The sequence below is a fragment of the Thunnus thynnus genome, chromosome 11, assembly GCF_963924715.1.
Source record: "Thunnus thynnus chromosome 11, fThuThy2.1, whole genome shotgun sequence".
Taxonomy (NCBI): Eukaryota; Metazoa; Chordata; class Actinopteri; order Scombriformes; family Scombridae; genus Thunnus; species Thunnus thynnus.
The window spans coordinates 31,399,831-31,423,519 of record NC_089527.1 but is presented as its reverse complement, the minus strand read 5'-3'; the positions used below and the strand labels follow the sequence as shown (position 1 = coordinate 31,423,519).

Sequence of the window (23,689 nt, the reverse complement as noted above, 5' to 3'; positions counted from 1 at the left end):
ATATCACAAAAACTGAGGATGAATAACTATTGGACCTGTGCCCAGAGCCTTCCTTTCTTCAGTTTCAAAACTGTCCAGAAGTGCTTGTTGTATCATCCCAGGTGGCTACCATCAGCCCGCTGCCAGTCTTTCATCTCTGCTTGGTGCTACCACATCAGAAGCCCTCCATGACATTTAGTAGTAAAGTGCATGAAATACAATAAGAGTACACATTTGCACATGCAGTCTCAAATAAGCACACAGGGCAAAGTAGATAATTACGGCACAGTTTGCCATTTTAATTAATGAATGTATTTAAATATTAATCCAATGAAAAATGATAAAGAACTAGAAATGTCTTTAGGCCACATACGAGTTTGGAATTAACAACCCTCCTACATCCACCCTCAGTTTTTATAGTCCAATTTTCATTTTCCTTCCAGTTTGCTCACAGGCACACTGTGAGAGAGCCAAGTTGGTTCAGTAAACTTGGCTGTCTTTTATAGTTTGTATCATAAACCCCGCACTGGGTTGGGCTTTGGTTGGTTTGCTTTTCTGCAAACTGTTTTTGGTTGTCAGCAAAGGATGTATGGGGGATGTAATCCAGTTTATAGTAAATATCAAAGGCTTCAATAAAGATCAAGGCCACATGCTTAAAGCTCTTAAACAAAGTTGTTTACTGCTTGAACAATTCAGAACATAACCTGGAGACTTTTCCCCATAACAGTGAGTCACTATAGAGCTAACAGTGTCTTGTTAAAAACATATGGCTCTAGACTCAGTCTTCTAGGGCCAAATAAATTAAAACAAAATAAGAAAAAGTCTTTTTGTCATTCTGGTGCTGATGACACTATGACAAAAAAGGGAAAATAAGATCCACATTGAAAATGAACACAGTTGTGCTTTACATTTTAAACAAATCAGCATCATCTTGTCTGTCCCTGTTCAACATATACAACAGGCAATGGAAAGGCAGGAATGTAAGTAAGCTTTGATGTCATTCAGTTCGTTCTTCCTCTGGTTTTCTGAAGGTGGGTGGAGAAAGAGATCACCTCTCTCCTTCCCCTCTCATCTGAACCCATAAAGTCATTGTACATGGTGAAAACCACCTTCCCCTTAACTGTGAAAAAAAACAAGATAATGTCATTAAATATTTGACTCCTAAGAATGCTCTGAATGTATGCCACCAGAGAAAACTATTATTGTTTTGATACCACAAAATTACCTGTAAAGAACAACACTGGGACTGCAACTAGTGATTATTTTCATTATTGATTACGTTTTTCTAAATAACTAAATCACTCAACCCTAATTTATCATTTTTAAAATTAAGAAAAGCAGCAAATCCTCAAGTTGGAGACACTGGAACCAGAGAGTATTTGGCAGTCAATTAATTAATTAGCTAATTGTTTCAGCACTAATCCACATATTCTAACAAAGTAAAAGAAAAATGTATGTGAAGAAAGTATAGCAATGACTAACTTAAGTCACTTACTTGAGCACCAGTCACAAGGGTGTCTCTCTTTTGTATAAGGCTGAACTGGTGGGACCTTCAAACTGCAGTTTGATGGCCTGTTTAAGATTAAGCTGGGGGTCTGTGGTTGTCATAGTGACCATAACATCCTCTGGCAAGGCACTACAAGGTGGGGCTGGCGTAAAACTGTAGCAAGAAGGTGACAAAATGTTCTTCTGGGGTAGAGAATCCCAAGCTTCCCCTTGAAGTGGGCTCTGTAACCTGTATGGGTAGCCAAGAGGGGGATTCTCTCTGTTTTTAGCACCTACTGCAGGGCTGTCTTGCCCTGGCATTATCCCCAGGGAAGCCATGACTGAGTGCCATTTACCACCAGTGTAAGTAGTCCTGTCTGCTGTTATTAAGTTTTGTTTGTTCATTTTGTCATGATATTCAAGTCCAGATGACAAGCCTTTCTGAGGCAGTTCACAGTTGTGCACTATGGCAGTCACTGTGCAAACAGTAGGGGGAGGGCTGCCTTTGGGATGCCTCTGGCTGCTTCCATGGAGGCTGCCCATGCCTGAGCTCCCTGGAGGGAGGGTAGACGGACGGCTACGACTGCGGGGCAGTGAGTGCTGTTGGATCTGCTGGATAAAGCTGAGGCTGTCAGCTGGAACTGTCTGCACCGTGGCTAGCGAGTGGCAGGTAGATGAGGTCTGGGAGCTCTGCATGGAGTGAAATCGTTCTGCAGTGGAGCCTGGAGAAGATACTGAAGAGGAGGAGGTAGCAGCTGCGGCTTCACCTCCATTACTCTCTGAGATGCCTGAGGAAGGGATCTTGTTGGGTTTTGCAGGGGAGACAGTACTGGAGTGAGGCAGCAGGCCTAGGTATGGCTTGGCTCCATAGTTCTCCAAAAGCCTGACAATATTGAAGTGCCTGTGTTTCCCGGCCACTTTGACTGGACTACGGCCATATTTATCCATGTGGTTGGGATTTGCACCTCTTTCCAGAAGCATTGCAACAATGTTAGCATGTCCCTCCTGGGCAGCGATGCTCAGAGCTGTTGCTCCCTGGTGGCAAGCAAGGTCTATATTGACTCCACTGGCTCCTAGGAGACAACATCCCACTTCAGCATGCCCTGTCCAAGCCACTGAATGCATTGGTGGTCTCCCCTCTGTATCCTGTGCATTGGGGTTCGCCCCATGCTTCAAAAGTAGGTCTACCATCTCCACACATCCCTGCCAGGAGGCCACATGAATCGCTGTACGGCCCTCAGAATCTCGGGACTCCAGGGGCACCCCCCCTTTCTCAATGAGGAGCATAGCCATTTCAAGACGATTCTCCAACACCAGGAGGTAGAGTAAAGGCCGTCCCTCAGCGTCCCGGACATCAGTGTCAGCCCCTCGCCTCATGAGCAGCTCTGCAACCTCAGCATGGCTCTCCAGCAGAGCAGCACTCAAAGCAGAATGTCCATCGTATGCCCTATGGTCAATAGGAGAACGTCTGTCCAACAACAGCCTGACAGTGCTCCAGTGACCTTCTTGGGCAGCCAATATAAGAGGAGTGCGTCCTTCAATGTCCATCTCTCCGACACGTGCCATGCTGCCTCGCTCTGTCAAAGCAGCACACACAGCTCGATGACCTTCACAGGCAGCAGCATGCAGTGGAGTCCAGCCGAGGTCATCCTTGTGGTTCTCGTCCAGGCCTCGGTCCAGGAGGGCGCGGACAACCTCAGTGCTGCCCCTTGCTGCTGCCAGGCAGAGTGCCGTCCTGCCTTCACAATCAATGGCGTCCACAGCTGCTCCCCAGAAAAGCAGCCGTGACACTGTCCTCATGTGGCCCATTGCTGCAGCAGCCAGCAGGGGAGTAACAGCAGCTGCAGCCGGGGCACTGCCATCAGGGCCAGCAGTCTCATCTACGTCAGCACCAGCTTCTAACAGAAGCTCAACTATGTCATCATGGCCCTCATAGGCTGCAAGAAGCAGTGGTGTCATTCCATCATGATCTCTGTGTCCTGGATCTGCTCCACGCTCCAGTAACCGACCTGCTACCTCCCCATAACCTTTGACCCCTGCTGCTGTAGGGACACAGAGGGCAGCAACTGACAGGGCAGTGCGCCCATCTCCATCAGCTAAGTTAACTTCTGCATTGTGGTCCAGCAATATCTCCACAGCTTCATGATGTCCCATATAAGCAGCAGCAATAAGCGGTGTCCGGCCTTTGCTGTCAGCTTTGTCAACCTGTGCACCATAATCCAGCAGGGTCAGGACTGTTTCCTCATGACCCCCCCAGGCTGCAGCTCTGAGAGCAGTCCGGCCCTCACCGTCACATCCATCCACATCTGCTCGTGCATCCAGCAGAAGCCTAACTGCCTCGCTGTGTCCTCCCCAAGCTGCAGAGCGCAGTGCTGTCCAGCCTTCATTGTCGACATGCTCCATCATCCGCACTGCAGTGTCTGGCTGCTGGTTCTTGGCCCATTCCAGAAGCACAGACAAAACTTCAACATGGCCCTGCCTGGAGGCCAAGGTCAGTGGCGTTTGACCCTGATGATCACTGATCAGTGGATCAGATCCGTGTGTCAGGAGAAGTTTGGCTACATTTGCAGAACCCTCGAGGGCTGCACTGGCCAGCAAGTTCTGTCCATCTGTAGAACCAAACTGGTTTACAGACACCCCACTGTCCAGCAGCTTCTTTATAGAGCCCTCCCTTTCAAATACCTGTTGTCCATTAGTTCCATCTTCACCTATACAAAGCACTCCAACACTTGGGTGTGCATTTGTAAAACAGGCTGTAGAGATGAGCCCACTCCTCATTAACAGCTGGAGGACTTCCTGACTGACCACAACAGGAGGCTGAGTTAAGGATGTACTGAGGGCACTGCTGCAGCTAGGAGTAACAGCAGGCACACCTGCCCACAGCATCCACAGTGCCAATAATGAAGGATTATCTTTATGGTGACCTGAGCAAACTAAATGTGTGGCTAGCTGGCAAGTGTCCTCAATGTCCAGGTGGGGTCCCTGCAGAGTCAGAGCCATGGCGAGCATGCTGTGACCCTCTGTTCTGCTACACAGGTACTTCTGTGTACAATATTTGACATCTGTCAGCCACTCAGCAAAGCTGGCATGAAAAAGTAGTTTGCTGCCCCCAGGGCCATCAATTAAGAGTGGAGAGAGTGTCCGGAGCTTGTTCTGGAAGTCCTGGATGCTGAGAGAGGTGTCATGTGTCCAGGCTGCTGTGAACAGCTGCTGGGGGGTGAGGGGCCTCGGGGCAGCTAAGAGCACATTAAGGAGTGGCTTTATGTAGATGAAGAGCCCCCGGGGAAAGAGTCTCTGGCACAGCCAAAGGTAGAGGCCATTGAGAGTCCCGGGGATGTCCCGGATCTCCCGCAGACCAACTAGGGCAGCTGCCACGCCGTCCAGCACACGCTCAAGGAAGAGAAAGCAGCCGCCACTCTTGATGTGCAGCAGATTCAGCATGTCAGCAGTGTCAGGGGTGAGCTGGCGGCGAAGTGCTGCTTCTTCATCCAGCCGGCAGAGGATATACTGCTGCACATCGCGGACCGGTGGGGGCTTCCGCAGATCATCCAGACAGAGCTTACGAAAACCTACAACAAAGGAGATAGCAACAGTTTTTTTTAACAGAAAGATAGTTTTGCATATTTGTCTGGTATAGACTCTTATCAGTCCTACATTATGCTAATTTGGTTTTTCAATCTGTCTCTCACTGATAATCACCATGTGATACTGTGAACAAATTGTTCAAAACTACCAAAATAAGAAAGCAGATGGCACAGGGAATGCTAAAATCACAAGAATCTACTGTATGAAATAACATTAGGATCTGCATTTTTGCTTTTTCTTTCCTCATTCTGCCTAGCATGGCCTTTCTATCCATTTCTTAATCCATTTCTTATTGACAACCATATAATGGTATTTTCATCTTCTGTTTTTTTTAAGGCCATTACATTTTTTTCAAAATGTGGATGTGTACACAAACCTGCTTCATCAGAACTGTAGCCACTGATTTAAGCCTTAGCTTAAGCCTATAACTGTATTTTTTAATCAGTAGTTGCACAACCATTGGATGCAGAGTTAATGTGAATGTTACGATCACCTGCAATAATGATTTTATCATGATGAGTAAAACAGAATGTGGACATCATGATCAGGGCTATCTCCCGTGTGCCTTGATAGTAATTTTTAGAGCTATTGTTTGTGTATTGTATGTCGATCCATAGTTATTAAAAATGACTTGATAAGTGATAAAATTTGATCAAATAAGAAAACAATCATTTCAAATAGTGATTTCACCGTCTGATCATGACTGCCTGATATCTACCACATACGTGACTATCCCCTCACAGACTCATATTTACAATATATTATCTTAAAGTGCAACACCCTATAAGATGAGTCATTCTTTCTTCATACCTGAAAACATTTTGCAGATAGCCTTGTTGTGGCGGCGGACAGAGCAGACCAGCAGCAGCCAGCCAGGCAGCAGGTGTTGATTGGCAGCCAGGAGCTCTGCGATAGAGCCGCTCTTTCCATCTCCCTCTCCCATCCCATATCCTACATCCAGGGAGTCCACCACAAGCATCAGCGATTGGGCAGGAGGAGGAAGGTCCAACAGGGGTTCCAAAACTGATCTATGAACATATGAGAAAAGAAACAGAAACAGAGGAAGAGATTAAAGATTTAAAACATCCGTATAAAAAAATGCAGGAGTCGTGGACAGATGAGGGAGATGAAAGTCAAAAATTGGAGGTGGGTGAGCGATAGAGAGTGAAAAGACATAAACTGACTGTTTTTTTTTTTTTTATACTGACTGCAGTGTGATTACATGACAGATAAACACAGCAAGTCAAACCTCTCGCATATAAAGTCAGTGACACTACATGAAATCATTCCATCACTATGCAGGCAGCAGTTTTGCCATGACTTCAGGCAATTCCAATTCAAGCACAGACAGGTATTGTTGCCTTTTTACTTTCATTTTCCATTTAAGATATTTTAGAAACAATCTTAGCATACCTCTCAGCCTTTTAGATACAGTCAGTGTGAATAGCATAAAACAACTCTACACAGAACTACACTAATTTCCTAATTCCGGTCGAACAAACATCACAAGAGGGCCAACTGACAATCAATGCAAGATGCTTCTATCAGCTATAGTTTACGAAATTAACAACTGACATTAGCCCGAGTGATGGCTTGAATTTGGCACCCTCCTTTTTACTGAGGGCACTGTGAGAGATTCTGTAAGAGCATTTATCTCAAACCTTTAACTTTATAAAACAGCTATGATGTAAAATACTGTAATATCTTCTACTGCAATTAAACATTAGAGCATGATTTAATTTATTTTAAAATGTTCCCCCATTTAAACAAGTAAATGTCTCGTTGAGATTAAAATCTTTTTTTCAAGACAGATCTGGCTGAGAGAGAAGCACTGAAACAGCCAAAAAAGAAGAAGAAGAAGAAAAAACAGAAACAAATGCTAAGTTTGGCAAAAAATGAAATCACAGTGTAACTGTCTTTATTGAGCATAATCAGCACCAACGTCCCGCTGTGATCTGATGGTGACTCAGGTTAATGGAACCTCTGAAATGTCCTGCTTCACCCTGGCCACACTCACACACATACACACGTGGGTTGATGTGTACACAGGTTATGAACACACACACACAATCTTCACATACCACTGCATACTTTTATGTCTCTCTTTGAGGTCCTCCCACAGACTACATTCATTTCCTGACCTTTAAATCCTAAACTTCCTCAGTGTGACATGCTCGAGTTAGTCAAAGCTTTATTTCCTCTCACTTAGCTGTACACTACTGTAACTCCTTTTACTCCTGACCAAATAACAAAGATAATAATAGTAACTCATTTCATGCACAGTTGCAGCCTAAACTCGCTTCACAAAACAATTAAAATATTAAAAAAATACAATAATTAAATAAAAACTTAATACATACATTGTATATAATGCAGGTGGAATTCACTGATTAACTGATTATCTTAGTTTACAGAATTGTCTTTCCTGCTTCTTGTTAGACAGATCCGGGGCAGGAAAGGCAGGGAGAGAGAGCGGAAGGACAAGCAATGCAAGTCCTGAGTGTAAAAATGAATGAATGAACCCAGTGTAGAAGCACAAACAACAAAGGGTTTCTTGGATTCCAGTTACACCTAGACTTAAGACCTGAGGCAAGTTTAAATGAGGAGAATGAAATCCTGCAGCTAACATAAGGTACAGAGCTGCTGGAGAATGAAAACTTCATCACAACATCATGGAAGTGTGAGTTGTATGAAGGAAGTGGGAGCTCTTGAGAACGAAGATAACGTCTGCCGGATGGCCACTGTTGCTGCAGTAGAAATGTGCCTGAGCCAAAACCAAAAATCAACTGTTTTATAACACCTACACTGGTGCTGAGTATGCAGTAATCCTAGTTATTATAGAAAGCGCTGTTCACCCTGTCCTAACAAAGCTAAGCAGTGGGAGATCTTAGACCTGGTCAGGGTTGAGAAGATATAATTAATGGATTACTGATTCTAATCCTATAATGAAAACTAACATTGACTTCTAACATCCTCAAGCATCAAAGCTTTTAGAATGTAACAGATAGTGAAATATAATTGTAGAACATTGCTTTACCTTTTCATGAAATGAACAAATTAAGAAAAATATTAAATTTCCTGATGTTTATCTTTCTTATTTGTTAGTTCCCAGTATTTCTCAGGTCAGACATGGACTGACTGTCCATCTTGGTAGAGTTTGGTGGACTGTAAAAACACCACAGATAACAACGGAGTCCCTTATAAAATCTGATACGTTGCATTTAATGAATATATTAGTGTCAATAAACAAATAGACACCACTGTACCTACAGCACAGTGACATGCTGATTCTCCATTACAAACATCACATTTACTGACTAGAAAGTCAACTACATGTTTAGTTAATATATGTGCACCGACTCTGATTTAATTCTGTGTTCTGTTCAGCAGTGATTTGTACAGAACACATGCAGAAGAGGATCTTGTTTTAAAGGTGACAAACAGCAATTAAACTGTGACAGCAGTCTGGTATAAATGGGTTACATAGAGGCTGAACTCCCGTCAATTATCCTGCAATAAACACAGGGTGTGTGTGTATGTGTACTGTTATTAGTGTTAATGTCTATGTTTAAGAATGACTAAAGGGTCCAGTCACCTTTAGTCACCAAAAAAAGATTAAAAAGAAAAAATGAAACAACCATCAATCTGTGAAAAACATAGTATGAAAAAAGACTTTCAGCCTAAAAATGATCAACAGAGCATTTTGCATATGGGATGTTAATGCCTAATAATATCCAAATGAGCAAAGTTTCCAACTTTGTAAAAGCAGAATATGCGGCTACACTAGCAGGAAGGAAACAGCTCCAGAAGTGTTTATAAAGCGCTGGAAAGAGGTCATCTGAGCTGTAAACAAAGCTGCTATGCCAGAAATACATGAAAACGTTAGCTGGCTAATGTGGAAAGCTGTGAAACTGAAAGAGTAACTTAAAGCTGCAGGATCATCAACTGAACACGCTGAGGTCAATAACTACATATCAGTTTCAGGATTAACATGTGCATAGGGAGTAGGTACAGTAAGATGAGTCATCCATAATGATTCAGACTTCAAATGTAAATGATACTTCAATCAAATCGGCCTTGTTTGAGTTGCAATCAAAATTCTTACATTAGTAATTGCACCTCGATCTGAAAGACTCAAAGAACAATGAGGTCCATTCAACTTCATACATACAATTTATATATATGACTCCCACACACTGGAAATGTAATTTAATGTCACTTGTTAGGAAGAGCTGCATCATTTATTGGTGATAAGATATCACCAAGAAATGATTCAGCAGAGGCGGTGAGCCACCCATATCCTGACGCATCTCGTTTCACGATGAATTTAGTCATTGGATGACAGCCTACACAACAGCCACATTCTTTAAATATATGACATTAACTATGTGATATATTGCCTCTGGGCTTTTCTGCTGAAGGTTAATATATTTTACTTTTTTTATGATGTTAGTAGAGGTGGTCTTTCAAGCCAGGTAGCCCACCACCTCTATAAAAAAAACTGAGGGAACCACTGTGGTCATTTCACACTTCCGATTAACATTTTTTTAAATCTCATTGAGGCTACTTGGCAGCATATTTTCATTACTGATTCATCTATTGATATGTTTTTTTTTAATTGAAACAAGACTAGGTCAAAACCCAGTATATGGCTGTGTGATTGTGGCCAGTGTGTTACAGGGACAGTCAGTGGTAGTGTCAATAATGTGAATTCCTGGATATTAAATGTTCATCTAGAATTTTCTGTTGTGGTCTCAGTAATATTTATTGTTAAAGTGTACTGAAGTAACATATCACATGACATGGTTAAGCTACATTTGAGTCAAAAAGAGGTTATAAATGCAGTTGCAAGAACAACACTTTCCACTCATATCTTGGGATGTTTGATTTGAAAGAGAACTGATTTTACTTCTAATTATAACTATTCTAATTATTATTAACTCCCTCTGCTCTGTCACCTGTTTCACTCTGCGGATGTCTCTTGTTTTTCACTCTGCATTGAGTGTTTTGTTAGAGTGATTGTTATTTGGGGTGCTTTAACTCTCTCTCATGCCTCTGGGTGCCTTTTTTCTGCCTCTTTCTCAGTCGAGTGGAAATTATAAATTGGGCGCAAATTCAGGAGGCGTACCTCTGTCCAGTTATCGCAGTTACAGTAAAATCAAGCTCACCTTCAGAGCAGCCGCCCCTCACTAAACTGAGATCAAAGTAACTTCATCATTCACTTAGTCACTTACTCAAGGACATGCGTTATAGGGTTGGCCGCGCTGTTGCGGTCCAGCCAAAAACGCCCACCCCAAGCTCCCACATTCCAAGGTAATGTCTTTAAATGGCCTTTTTTATGCGACCAGCAGTCCAAAATTCAAAGATGTTCAATTCACAATGACGTAAAACAGAGAAAAGAAACAAATATTCAAATCTGAGAGACTGGATCCAGCAAATGTTTGACATGTTTGCTTAATTTATATAATGAATTAAAATAATTTACTTTTTTCAGTACAAAACGTGATTCATCCTGATGTATAGTATGTTTCTTTAGCCAGTTACTTACACATTAAACTTCTTTAGAGAATATTTAAAGACCAAGCCTTAATGTCAGTGAATCATTTCATTACTTAAACAACACAATAGCCTTGACTTTTATCATTGAGCATATCCTGCAATTAAAAGCAGCTTTAAACCCTGCCCTGGGTCACAGCTACTTCTGGGTCACAACAAGCTTATCATACCTCTGTTTGCTTTAGTCATCTGATTAAAGTGACACTCCCTCTCCAGGCATATACTCAGTTCTACAGAAGAGGAAGTGAACCTTTTATTGCTGTTAGAGGTTTTCCTCTCCATCTAGCCCACATGACCCTGATTGTGGGTTTGTGGGTGACCCTCAGCTTTATCTGGACTTGTGCAGAGGTGCATGTTACAATCAAACCTCCCAAAATAAGGAGGCTGGCTCTCTGCCAAACATATCACTCAATTACTTAAATCACTTCACTGGCTCCTAGTTCAACACAGAATTAACTTTGCCCACTTTATTTCTGACCTGCTCACTGACTACAGCCAAGTCACACCTCTTAAGTCATCTTCTAACTTCTAACCTAGAATTAGACCCAGATTACTTTGGTCTTGTTCTCAAGAAACAAAACAAAAGCTTTTCTGTTTCCTCAGACTCATGAAGACTTACTGTTTGTGTGCACCTGACTGTATATGTGTATCTGTGCAAGTCTGGTTCTTTACTGTATTTGGCTGGGTGGGGGGTTGTCTTGTATCCTTTCTTCTTTTGTAACTGTTGCTTTTTCTTGTAATTAATCTATTATATTCTTCTATACATGTTACATGCATTTTAAGGTTTTATATACATAAAATTGCATTGCTATTGAGCTAAGTTCAGGAGGGAAGATCAGTGAGAAAACTATAGATTTGTTTTTATTTCTTATTTTTTACAGGCAGAGATGACCTGGCAATAAAATTCCTTTTTAGCAACACTACACTGTTTAATGATATGCATGTATTTTATTATTCCATTGTTATTTGAACTATACTTGACCAGGAGAGCCTTATTCAGATGAAAGAAATCTAAAAAAATCTATTTTTCAAAAGTGCTCTGGTCAAGATAGGCAGCACTAACAATGAGTCACAGACTCATTGTTATATACTAAAAGTAAATGTCAGTTCCTTCAATTTGTGCAAGAGTTCAAATAGAATAGGAATAGTGATAAATATATGTATGTGATTGAGGGGGGGGCAGTCTTAGGCAGTGACCTCATTTAGGATCCTAGTAGCCTGAGGGCAGAAGCTCTTCCTGAGCCTCTCAGTGCTGGCCTGATGTATCCGGCACCTTCTTCCCAACCGCCGCAGGGAGAAAAGGCCGTTATCCGGGTTGGGATCCTTAATAATTCTCTTAGCCTTATTCTTGCAGCGCCTGGTGTAAATATCTTTTAGGCTGGGTAGAGCACCGCCTATTGTGTGTTCAGCGGAACGAACCTTTGCAGGGCCTTGCAGTCCTGTTCGGTGCTGTTTCTGTACCAGGCAGTGATGTTCCCCGTCAGGACGCTCTCAATGGTGCAGTAGAAATTCTTCAGTATTTGAGGGGATACCTGGAAATTTCCGGAAGTGTCTGGGTTGAAACAGTCTCTGCCTTGCCTTTCTCACTACCAAGTCAGTATGCAGTGCCCAGGTCAGCCCCTCAGTGATGTGGACACCAAGATACTTGAAGCTGTCCACCCTCTCCACTGAGGACCCGTTGATATTGAGGGGGGCATAATTCCTTCCCTGCTTCTTCCCAAAGTCCACTATCTGTCATATTGTAGTTCTTAGACCTTGACACATGCTTCTGGGATTGCCCTCCTGGAATTGTAGTTCCACTTTCTTCCCATAGTCCCCTTTTGCCTCCTTTACTGCTCTTCCTACATTGTAGGCTGCTTTATAATTGTCCATCAGTCACAGGCTGCAGTGTGTGTGTTTATGGCATCCCAGATGGTTTTGGTAATCCATGGTTTCTGGTCCTGGAATGATTTAACTGTAGTTTTTTGTACAGTTGGTTCTGTTGTTTCACAAATTAAATCCACCACAGACTCAGTGAATCCACTGATGTCATCGGTGATGTCAACAGTGGTGTCCTGGAACGTGCTACAGACCGCTTATGTAGTGCAGACTGTAGGGCAGCCTCTGACTGGCCTCACCATTTCCTGACCTCTCGCATCACTGGGGGCATGCATCATAGTTTGTTTACATAGTTTGACCTCAGCAAGATGGCTGCATGGTCGCTTTTCCCAAACGCGGGTAGCAATTCTGCTCTGTAGCCATTTTTGAATGGTGTGTAGCAGTGATCCAGAGTGTTTACTCCCCTTGTGGCGCAGTCAATATGTTGATGGAAGTCTGGCATAACCTTCTAAAGGTTAGCCTGTTTGAAGTCTCCATCTATGATGAGCGCAGCATCAGGATTACCAATCTGTGAGCAGTTCAAGTCTCGGCAAAGATCCGACAGGGCAGCCTCTGTACTCACCTGTGGTGGGTTGTAAACCACTGTGATAACGACTGATGTAAATTCCCTTCGTAGAAAGTGCGGTCTGCATTTGATTGACAATAACTCCAGATCAGGTGAGCAGGAATGGGTTAGCATTTCAATATTCCCACTGTCACACCAATCTTTATTCATCATAAAGGACACGCCTCCTCCTTTTTTCTTGCCAGAATCCTCTGTCAAATACAGAAAAAGAGTCACCTGGTTGAATGGCACTGTCCGGTATTCCAGGATTTAGCCAAGTTTCAGTGAACCAAAGGACATTACAGTTCCTGATATCCTGTTGGCAACTGATCTGTGCACGGAGGTCATCTGGTTTATTATCCAACACCTGTACAGTGGCTAGCAGGATGCTTGAGAAAAGTTCCATGTGGCCAGAATAACAGCTTGTGTTCAATCCCTCTACGTTTACCTTGGTGTTTCCTCCGATGTTGAGATGGATGCAGAGATGAACACAGACATGGTCCAGCTTGTCTGTGTGGTTGGGATCATAGCTGGTGTTCATACACTCCACCTTCTCTTCAATGTTTACATTTGAAAACCTCGTCGAGCCAGGTAGCAGAGTTGGCAGGAGGAGAGTCTACAAAATGGTGAGTTTCACACCTACAGTAACATGTTAGCTGTAGCTCAAACAAAATCTGGTGCATTTGTCTGTTTGGTTTGGTTCATTTAGGCTGGTGTGATAGCTGTTAAAAGGAGAACACCACCAATTTTACCCATCAAAGTTTGTTTACAGGTCTCAAGGTGTACTACTGCCTAAAAGTTGTATAAAGCCTTTTGTAGCTCCAGAGGAGATGTAGAAAATCTGATAACTTGCATCATTTGGGGCTGAAGATTACAAGCTTGAAAATTAAAAATTTTTTTTTTTTTTAAAAATGTCGAGGTGTGAAGTTAGAAAGAAGTGAGGTTGCCAGCCCTCTGTAGCCTGCTCCTCATCTCTGCTTGAACTTAGCACTTGAGGCTATATTAATCACTACGAGCATAACACACCCGAATCACCAATCAAACTGTCAGCAGTGTGGGTAATGTATGCGCCAGGATTTGACAAGGAAGAAGAATGTGCGGAATAAAAAAGACTATCTTTAGTGTTATAGGAGAGCAACGCTGAATCAGTGGAGTACCCTTTTAAGCAAACTCTGGTGCAAATCATTTGTGGTGTGAAAGCTTAATAGTCCAACTACCAAATTTTATGATAGTAGATATGTGATTTTACCATTATTTAATCAACTGCTGTGAAGTTAAAAGAAAACCATCTGAATAAGCAATCTATAAAAATATGAAAGATCACATGGTAGCCATGGTATCAGATATGTATGTCAGCACATGACTGTGAGGATTTTCACATCACTATTTATCACATACTGTACAGTATGAAGTCCAGCTGTAGCCTTGCCAACTATGCTCATAATCAATTATTTCTTTGCAAGAAAGAAGCTTCACAGAATGAACCAGATTTACCAAACTACAGTATAGGTGTGAAAGTGACCTGTATCACACCCAAATCAACAATCAGAGGAGAAAGCACAAGAGTTTCTGCCGTTATGATTTGAACTCCCAGAAAGAGAGGAACCTTTTGAACTTTAAATCTAAAGGCAGAAGCTTCCAGGCAAAGGGTCAGGCATTACATTTAAGTTCAGCGAAGGGTTAACGAGTTGGTGACTACAGAGAGCTACCAACGGGCTCAAGGCATACGGCCCATGTACGCCCTTTCACTGCCAATTCAAGCCTGTGTTTCATCAGTTTGTCAACGGCTGTTCTCACATGGCGGCGTTTCGCCCGCAGAGCTCCAAACACAAACAGCTGCTGGCTGTGAGCCAGTCTGAGGGGAATGTGGAATCCAGCTCGGTACTTCACACCAGAGAAGAGCAAACACGGGAGGAGTGTAAAAGGGCTCCAACTCATCGCAGAGTAAACACACCGGGAGAGAGTGAAAAAGTCCTGGTGAGGAGGGTGACCTCACTGACTGCAGCTGAGACAGTCACCGGGGTAGGGGAGGCATTTTTCACCTCTTTGTTCTTTTTTTCCCCCCCTCTCTGAAAGGATGTTGTGTCGTAAATAACACTGTAGCATTCATTCACACTGGAGGCCCATTGTGTGTGCAGTGAATGGGCTGCATTATGAGAGGAGGAATAAATATAAGACGAGGAAGAATAGGTGGTGCAGTCTTTTTTCCTGTGACTGTCTCTGCCTGTCTTTACTTCGCTGATAGTGAACCACATGGCTTTACATTGACAGCTTGTTGACAGTCTAAACACCTGCAGAGAATCACCTCTATTTAGAAGAAAATGGTTTCAGCCTTAAAGCTTTTATGGGTTAGGAAAGTGTTCAGGCTTTTTACCACGACATGAGCAGGAGCTGCCAATGTGTTTGACACTCACTCACTCATTTTTCTAGGCAGAGAGCAGAGCTTTTTATAATTATCTACATGGGCGTTTTATTGCAGTGTTGCTGATACTGTGGCTGATAATTAATCTGTTTATCAGTTTTCAGTGGAATTTGATCATTAGTGTATACATATTAGTGATGTCAAACTGTAAATAAAAGCTCACAAATTATTTTAGTTTTACAACAACCTACAAAAAATTTTTCATGCATCAGTTTGATTGATTTTATACATGATTTTTTTTAATACATTCTCTATATGTTAATATATACCAGTATCTAGGAGCAGGTCATATGGATAAAAGCCTCCATGATATGTGTTAATATGTGAATGTGTATGCTGTGATATCACTATATGTTGTGTAAGTTTATGAAAATCAATTAAGAAACACTTTATGGACAAATTGATCACAAAGGAACATTTTTTGGGCCGATTCAGCAAATTAAATACCTGACACATGTAAGTACTTCGTCACATTGATGCAAAAAGAAGATATCTACCTCGGTATAAATGTTATAGCAGAATCTCTGACAGTTGACACCATTTCTCATAGTGTATAGTGTCATAATCGATGGCCACTGAAAATCCAGGATTCTGATTGGCTAGAAGGTGTGGATTAACTTTAAGAAACTGCTCAGTTTAAGTGTAGACCTATGAGGTAGGTGTTTGTTTGCCATTCTAAATTAATGATAAAAGATCATTTCAGCTGCAACAATCATTCAATTAATTGATTAATTGCCAACTATTAAATTACTAACTATTCTGATAATCAATTAATTGTTTTGAGTCAATTTTTTTGAACATTTCCAAATTCTCTGATTCAAGCTTCTCAATATTTTCTGGTTTCTTTAGTATTCTATGACAGTAAATTGAATATCTTTAGGTTGTGGGCTGTTGGTCGGGACAAAAGTAGACATTTGATGACATCATCTTGGGCTTTGGGAAATAGTGATCAACATTTTTCACAATTTTCTGACATTTTATGGACCAAACAACTAATCAATTAATCGAGAAATAATGATAGATGAATCAATAATGAAAATAATATAAATAATAATAATAAACAAATAAAATGACTGATATACTAATTTGATAATAACTAGCCATCGTATAAGCAGGATAATAACCGGCTGTGTTGTTTTATGACTTCATTAAATCATGGAACTTACGCCTCATCGGATATTATCAGTTACATATTACCCAACAATACTGATAGTGTAAAATTATTCTTATTGCGATACTGTTTTAAAATATCTCCCAGCCCTACTTTCAACCGTAGTCAGTTAAGATTTTCAGGTGAGTGCATATGTAACAAAACTGGGTCATCAAAGTGATCTCGGATTAAAGCTGACAATAGATGAGATTACATCATCATGAATTATTTATCATGTCTATAATGACTACAAACACCGGACGTTTTTGGTCACAACACTCGAATGTTGAAAACAGAGCATTTACAAAACAAGAACTTGTGGCGCAGGTTTTCGGTGATACTGCACATTCATTTTGCTGTATCAAGCTGCTCTCTTGAACATGCACGTACACGCCGTGCACCTTTGGCAACTTTCCTCTTTCCCTCTCATTTGACAACCTTCAAATTTCCCTCAAATCTGCTTCAATAAAACCTTATTCAAGATCAAGCTTGTTACCGTCACATCAAAAAAGGTAGAAATGACATCCTCATTTTGAGAATTTTGGAGTGAAGACTTAAAAAATATGCAAACCTCTTGAAGGTGTCATCAGGGTTTCTTTGACAGGCAAGAGGCTCCAGAGCAGAGGATACAGATGGGCTGTTCAGGATCTCTTTGTACTCAGGAGGGAGGAGAGGTGAGGCCCTCAGCTGCTCAACCAGGCCCAGGACAAACCTCCACAGGACTGTACTCCTTTGATCCTCCCTCTGGCAGAAGTGGGATGCCAGGCAGCGAGATGCCAGCCCAACTGCCAGCCCTGCCTTTGAGGTGGGCCACACCACCTCGGTGCACAGGGCAGTCTTCCCAGCACCGGGGCCCCCCGTCACCAGCAGCCCAGGCATCTGGCCCGGCATGGAGCGGGCGTCCAGGCAACGCCGCAGCTTGTCCAGGACCCATTCCCGACAGTAGAAACGCCGGCCCTGAAGCAAGCTGGAGCTGCTGCCAAGTCCGCTGCTGCTCATTGATTCCTGGGCGTCTGACATCCAGGGGACAACTCAGTGCTCGGAACTCCACGTCCCATACTCCTTCAGTAATTTTACTCCAACTTTTAGTTTGAGCTGCAGCTGGTGATAGCTCTAGTTTGTGACAGCTCTGGACAAGACCTGGATATTTCCTCAGTTTGTCAGTTCCCGAGAGTGTTGCATCAGGTGATTATTATCAGTAGTTGTCCTTCCCCTGCAGGTCTAGAGGAGTAAGGCTGACAAGAAGAGGAGTCAGCGAAAGGTTAAGTCAGCTAGTGCTTCACCTCTTCATTTGGATTTGTCTTGACTTTTTTGTTGCTGGGTTTGACACCGCAAAGCAAAGAGGAGGATTCACAGTTACCACCATTCATGGAGCCTCTCCTGGAGATCTTGTTCTGTCAGTAATCAGAAAGACGGGGAAAGAATGAGTCAAGAGAGGAACTGACAGCATGTTATTCACAGATATAATGACACTGTATCTCACCCCTCCCCTGCCTGAGTCGTCCTCTGTCTTCCAGTTACAGCTACAGTCTTCTCTCCTCACAGTTTCTGTCTCACTCCTCTTAAAGATTTCAAGCATCGATCCCAGACTGCAGCTTCAGCATGGAATTCCCCTTTCTTTCTCATGTCCTCGGCTCTTTCCCTTCCCTCTGTTCAAACCCCACACCTCCCTCTCAGTCTTTCTTTCTCATGCTCTCCGGTTTTTCTTGTTTTTTTTTTTTCTTGTCTCCTCCCTCCCCTGGTGTTTCTCGGCTTGTCAAGACATGTCCGAGAGAGAGAGAGCGAGAGAGAGAGAGAGAAAGAGAAAGAGAAAGAGAGAGAGAGAGACAGAGAGAGAGAGAGAGAGAGAGAGAGAGGACTGGTGGCTGGGAGCGATTCCACAGTTGACAGGTGGGAAGGTTTACCTGGGGTCAAGGTTCAGCCACAGGGCAGTATTACACCTCAAGCTTTAGTTTTAAGTGATTTATGCAGGCAAAGCCACATTACACTCATTAATTGGTAAACTGAGTATCTTTGGGTTTTGGACTGTTGGTCAGGCAACAGAAGCAATCTGAAGACATCACCTTTAAGTTATGAATTTATTTATTTATTTCTGAATTTATTTCTAATTAAGGGAGTTTGGTGCAATTTATTTTTTCTCACCCTAAATATTTTTAAATTTAATTGCATTTTTTTTGGTGGACTGCGACAGCAGGGCCAGCCCTACAAACACGTCTGTCCCTGACTGACTGACTGACTGAGTGATGAGGTTACACCAGTGGCTGGCCAAAGGCCTGCCAAACCTATGTATCCCAGAATGCATTGCGCACCAACTGTCAGCAATGGCAGAGATTAATATTTTGTAATTTTCATTGTAGGACTGTTAATATGTCACTCTATTAAGTTTTAATAATTTTTCAAAGTAACCATTTAGATTCCCAATATGTGGTCAGTTTATCCAAATAAGGCCTGTTTGGGAATTTGCTTTCACAGATGTGAAGGGACACTGGATGGGTGAGACCAGATGTTGTGATCAATACAGTTATGTGATGCAGTCACATGACCATCTTGCTTGAGTATAGTTCAGTGTGAACAGTCTGCTGGTAATGGCATACTTAATTGTTCAGTTAGTAGGCAGTATGCAGTACATATTGACTGAGTATGTAGTAGGCGGTACGTTAGTATGCAATTCCAAACACAGCCAGTTGGCTTCAGTCAAAGCCCGGTGCACCTCCTAGGGGCTTGGTCATCTCATGTCGCCACTTCCTTCCATTGTTTCAAATTAAAAGCCCTCTAGCGTTTCACACACTGTCTAGCCACATATTGGGTTTTGACCTAGTCCTGTTTTTACATCCCCCATCTGCTGGATTTAAAGATACACCTATTCATTATAATTTCATTTCATCAAACAGCATGAAATCCTTGCTTTCTTTGCCTTAATTTCATGTTTATACTTTATATACTTTTAAATTTTAGTTATAAATTTCCCTCTTGAAAAAATCCAGACTTCAAGAAACTGGGGCCAATTTCAAATCAGAAAAGATTTTACAACTCCACATTTTTTTCCCACTATATAATCGGCTGTTAGTAACTGCTCAATTTCCACATTGTGTTGTATTTTTAGGCAAAGCCCATAATTGTATTTCATTTTATCATGTATCCAGTGTGCACACACTGATTGGGACACAGGGTGTGCTGTAGATGAATCACACAGTTATAATGAAGGAATCTGATAAAAGCCTGCTGGTGACGTAATAGCAGCATTCATACCACTCAGAGTTACCATCACTTTTATACTATGAGATCATTTAAAGTAAAAATAGAAAAAAAAATGAAAACTAACTTTTAAAATGGAAAGGGAAAAGCCAAACAAGATGGTTTGACTTCTGATAAAAATCTTCGAGAAATCCGGACGAGGACTGTCGGAGGCTTCAGCGTCAAACTTAACATAGTGATGAAAGTGCACACTGCTCCACATTTCAAGCCAGTGACTGATCATACATCAGATAAATTAAGCTGAATCTGTCAGATTATGACTTCTGTGCACATCATCTACAACATGATGGCCATGTGTAGCATTTAGCCTGTATGGTTATACCATTCTCTGACCAACATACACCCTCCTACAGGTGGATGACACATGTTGTACGCTGTTGACTGGGAAGTGCCAAATACTGAAAATGAACTGGAAAATGAAGAGATGTGTTGTTTTAGCAAGGCACTGATGACAGTAATGAGGAGAACTGGCACCAGGCAGTGAAGTTGTCTACATTCTTTTCATTACTTGTGGTATTTACAAAGCCCTCAAAACCTGGCATGTAGTCTGTAAAGACGTTGGTGCAGGAAACACAGCCAGCAGCAGCAGCAGCAGCAGCAGCAGCAGCAGCAGTGTCTTTATGGAGCTTCACTGATATGCTGTCTATGAAGGAGTCATATTTATCTAACCCACAGTCACAGTTCAACAGTTCACAACAGTTTACTTCCCATTTTAAGTAGTTAAACTGTAGCCCACAGTGCTGCTTCAGCAAACTGTAAGCAACCATTCAATACTTCACAAAGTACAAGTCATCCATAATAAAATGGAAAAAAAAACTAAGAACATTTTGGATAAGTCACAATATATAACTAACAATTTTGAAGAAGCAGTGATGTCATGACTTACTTAGATGATGCAAAGCAACAGATCCATTGTTTTTCTTTCTCAAATTCAGTTTGTAAAACTACTGATTTACCAACAACTAAGGCTGCCATTAACAATTATTTTATTATCAATTAATATATCAGTTATTTTTTGTCTATGAAATGTCATAAAATAGCAAAAAAAAAAAAAGTCACAATTTCTCTGACCTCAAGGTGACATCTTGATTTTTTTTTTTTCAGACCAACAGTTCAAAACGGAGAAAAAAAAATGGAGAAAAGCTGCACATCCTCACATTTAAGAGGATGGGACCAGTAAATGTTTGTGTCAGAGTTGGACATTAGAAGACACATTCATCTACTGAAAGGGGGAAGTTTCAAAGGGTGTACTCATACTGAAGGTGCCCTTTGGACTTTCTTGTACATAAAGAAGGGTTTTTTTTACATTCATTGTTACTGAATGTAAATATAAAATACCTAAAATCATTCTGTGTATTCTTTAAGTCTGACAAACGTGTCAAATCCATTTCATTCCTCATAAAAACATTTGCAAAGCAGATTTTTCTTATATTAAATCATAGTTGATTATGTGACATCACAAGTTGTTTGGAGCCAGTCGTGATCCAGTGTGCAACTTACACAAGTGAGGTGTGGAAACTTGAAGCCCCCAGGACACTGAGAATGGACTACACAGTGAAGTAGGAGACACCTTGTCTCCAAAAGTGTTATTTTAAGCAGACATCACAACATAAGCACTTATTAGGAGTTGTGTTTGTTGAATATTCACTTTTCTTTTAGCTCTGTTTTGGTCTCCACCAATTAAGCTTTGCTAAGCTAATAGCCTCCAAGCTTCAGCTCCATTCTTAATGCAGACATGGGGATGGTATTGCTCTTCTCATCTAATTCTCAGAAACAGAGTGAAAAAGTGTGTTTCCCCAGACACTGAACTTTTCCATATGGAGCTTGTGCCAGGTGGTGACTAGATTAGCTTAGCATACACTCGCAAAAGGGGGAAACAGCTAGATAATAGGCCTACTACCAGCCCTAAAGGTCACTAATAATCACATCTTGTTTGTTTAATCCATACACAAATAGTAATGTAAAAACAACTATATGTCATGTTAGGGGGAGTCAGCCCTATACGTGCCAAAATGTCAAACTATTCCTTTAAATGTTAGTTTTGTTTACATATTATTAAATATATTTATATTTTTTAAATATAATTTCATATATCTTGTGGCATTTATTTTATTTTTTAAAGGGATTTTACATTAGCATTTATTAAGATTCCTGTGTGTCCATCTAATGAATATTGAATATTCACAGTCTTTATAGCTGTTTCCTCTCCACCAGCTAAGCTATGCTAAGCTAACAGCCTCCCAGCTTCAGCTCCATACTTCAAAGATAATCATATTTTTTTTCTTATTGTCAACAAATCTCATGTGCAGAGCCAAACCAACAATGAATTGATCTACTTACAAGTATTGTGTGCACTGAGTGATGTTCCTTCGACCCGGAAGGCAATGGCTACTGTAGTTTGTTTAGAAACAGCTCCAAAGACTAATAACAGCGATCACATTTTCACTCTCAGGAGAGCAGTTCCTTGTACGGCAGACACCACTGAGGATGTGCAAACAGCTCTGTTTACAGAGCTTTGCCAGCTTGTTGTGCTACATATCACAACCTCTTGACTTTGTAGGTTACTACCCTGTAAATTTCTCAAAGGACTTTGTTATTAGTCTTTGGAGCCGTTTCTAAACAGACTGCAGTAACCATTGCCTTCACGGACGAAGGAACCCAGTGCAGCGTTGTGGCTGTTTGACATGTTTTTAATAGTTTTTGGACAACGACGGAGGTCTACGGCACAGAGGAATAAGATCATCACACACACAATACTTAGGCTATAAGTAGATTAAATCATTGTTGGTTTGGTTCTGCACATGGGATTTGTTGACAAGAGGAAACATATAAATCACCAGCCTTATCCTTTAATGCACACCAGTGGTATTGCTGTTTAAAAGAATGATTTTTTCGATTTACCTTTTTATTTACTTCTAGGCTATGTTATTTTTTTTTTATCCACGGATCACCTGCTTCACGCTTTTTAAACATAAATTACTCACCTTACTGCAGGCTAATATGTATTATTTTACATAAACCTCACAGCCAATCAGCTCCTGGCTTCACTATTGTCACATTTTTCACACTATCGGAATCTACAGGTGATCCGCTGCAGCCCGTCAGCCCTCCACCTGTCTGATCACACACGAAACTACAGGCGCAATAAAACCATCATCTATATGCTAATGTGTGTTTTTACTGACTGACCTCGATAATCAGACGCAGTATTCGACGCCATTGTAAACAAAAACAGAGAGCACTGACTAAATACTTTGTCAGTTTGTTTAGACCCCGACAGACGAGCTCCCCAGAAAGTCGAACATAGCTCTAATTCCCCTCAACATGCCGTGTTTGAGTTTTAAATCCAGCTAACGTGATCTTACCTGACAGGACCGCTCACATCTCTGTCTCCCTGCTCGACTCCTTGCCGACAAACCGCAGCACTTTACCGGATTCAGTCACGTGTATCCTCTCCCACAATCCTCCTATAGCATCACACTGAAGGTTAAGAGACACTTCTGGTAGAAATGTGTTCTGTGCATTTCACAGACTGATATTTTGTCTCATTCCGTCTCTCAGGAGATCTACTCTCTCTGCTTCCTGGCTGACTATCAAAAAGGATGTTGGTGAAAAAAACTGAAGGACGGTGTCTGATGGCATCCTCTGCAGGGCAGGACTGACACGGATATGTTAGACTGGACTACAGAACTAGTTTTACTCTCAGACAAGGAGGTCCATGCTTATGGACTCATTCATAACAAGATATTACAAAAATTGATGGTTAAAAAAAAATGTAATTCTCATGGTAAATCAAAATGATAGAATAGGCCTACAACGTCAAAAGAGTGCAAAT

General features: G+C 41.7%; 1 protein-coding gene across 3 annotated transcripts; it reads right to left on the bottom strand.

The window, feature by feature from the left end:
* Positions 1–250: 250 nt before the first annotated feature.
* ankrd50l (ankyrin repeat domain 50-like) lies at positions 251–23,494 on the bottom strand. Of its 3 annotated transcripts, none has more exons than XM_067604465.1 (5): positions 23,220–23,494; positions 17,171–17,993; positions 5,860–6,077; positions 1,475–5,033; positions 251–1,099 (listed from the first exon to the last, which is right to left on the bottom strand). In XM_067604465.1, exons 2-4 carry the CDS (start codon positions 17,617–17,619, stop codon positions 1,486–1,488), a joined length of 4,215 nt encoding a protein of 1,404 aa, XP_067460566.1. In that variant the 5' UTR covers positions 17,620–17,993; positions 23,220–23,494; the 3' UTR covers positions 251–1,099; positions 1,475–1,485. The 3 variants fall into 3 exon arrangements, with proteins under 3 accessions (XP_067460566.1, XP_067460568.1, XP_067460567.1); XM_067604467.1 differs by lacking the exon at positions 23,220–23,494 and adding an exon at positions 22,195–22,508; XM_067604466.1 differs by lacking the exon at positions 23,220–23,494 and adding an exon at positions 18,083–18,609.
* Between the last annotated feature and the right edge of the window lie 195 nt (positions 23,495–23,689).

Excerpts from the sequence above, each read along its gene's own strand:
- ankrd50l (XM_067604465.1), bottom strand. The coding sequence starts at position 17,619 with ATGTCAGACGCCCAGGAATCAATGAGCAGCAGCGGACTTGGCAGCAGC. Across the intron at positions 6,078-17,170 it reads CCTGATGACACCTTCAAGAG|ATCAGTTTTGGAACCCCTGT; the intron begins GTTTGCATATTT and ends ATATGTTCATAG. Across the intron at positions 5,034-5,859 it reads TATCTGCAAAATGTTTTCAG|GTTTTCGTAAGCTCTGTCTG; the intron begins GTATGAAGAAAG and ends CCTTTGTTGTAG.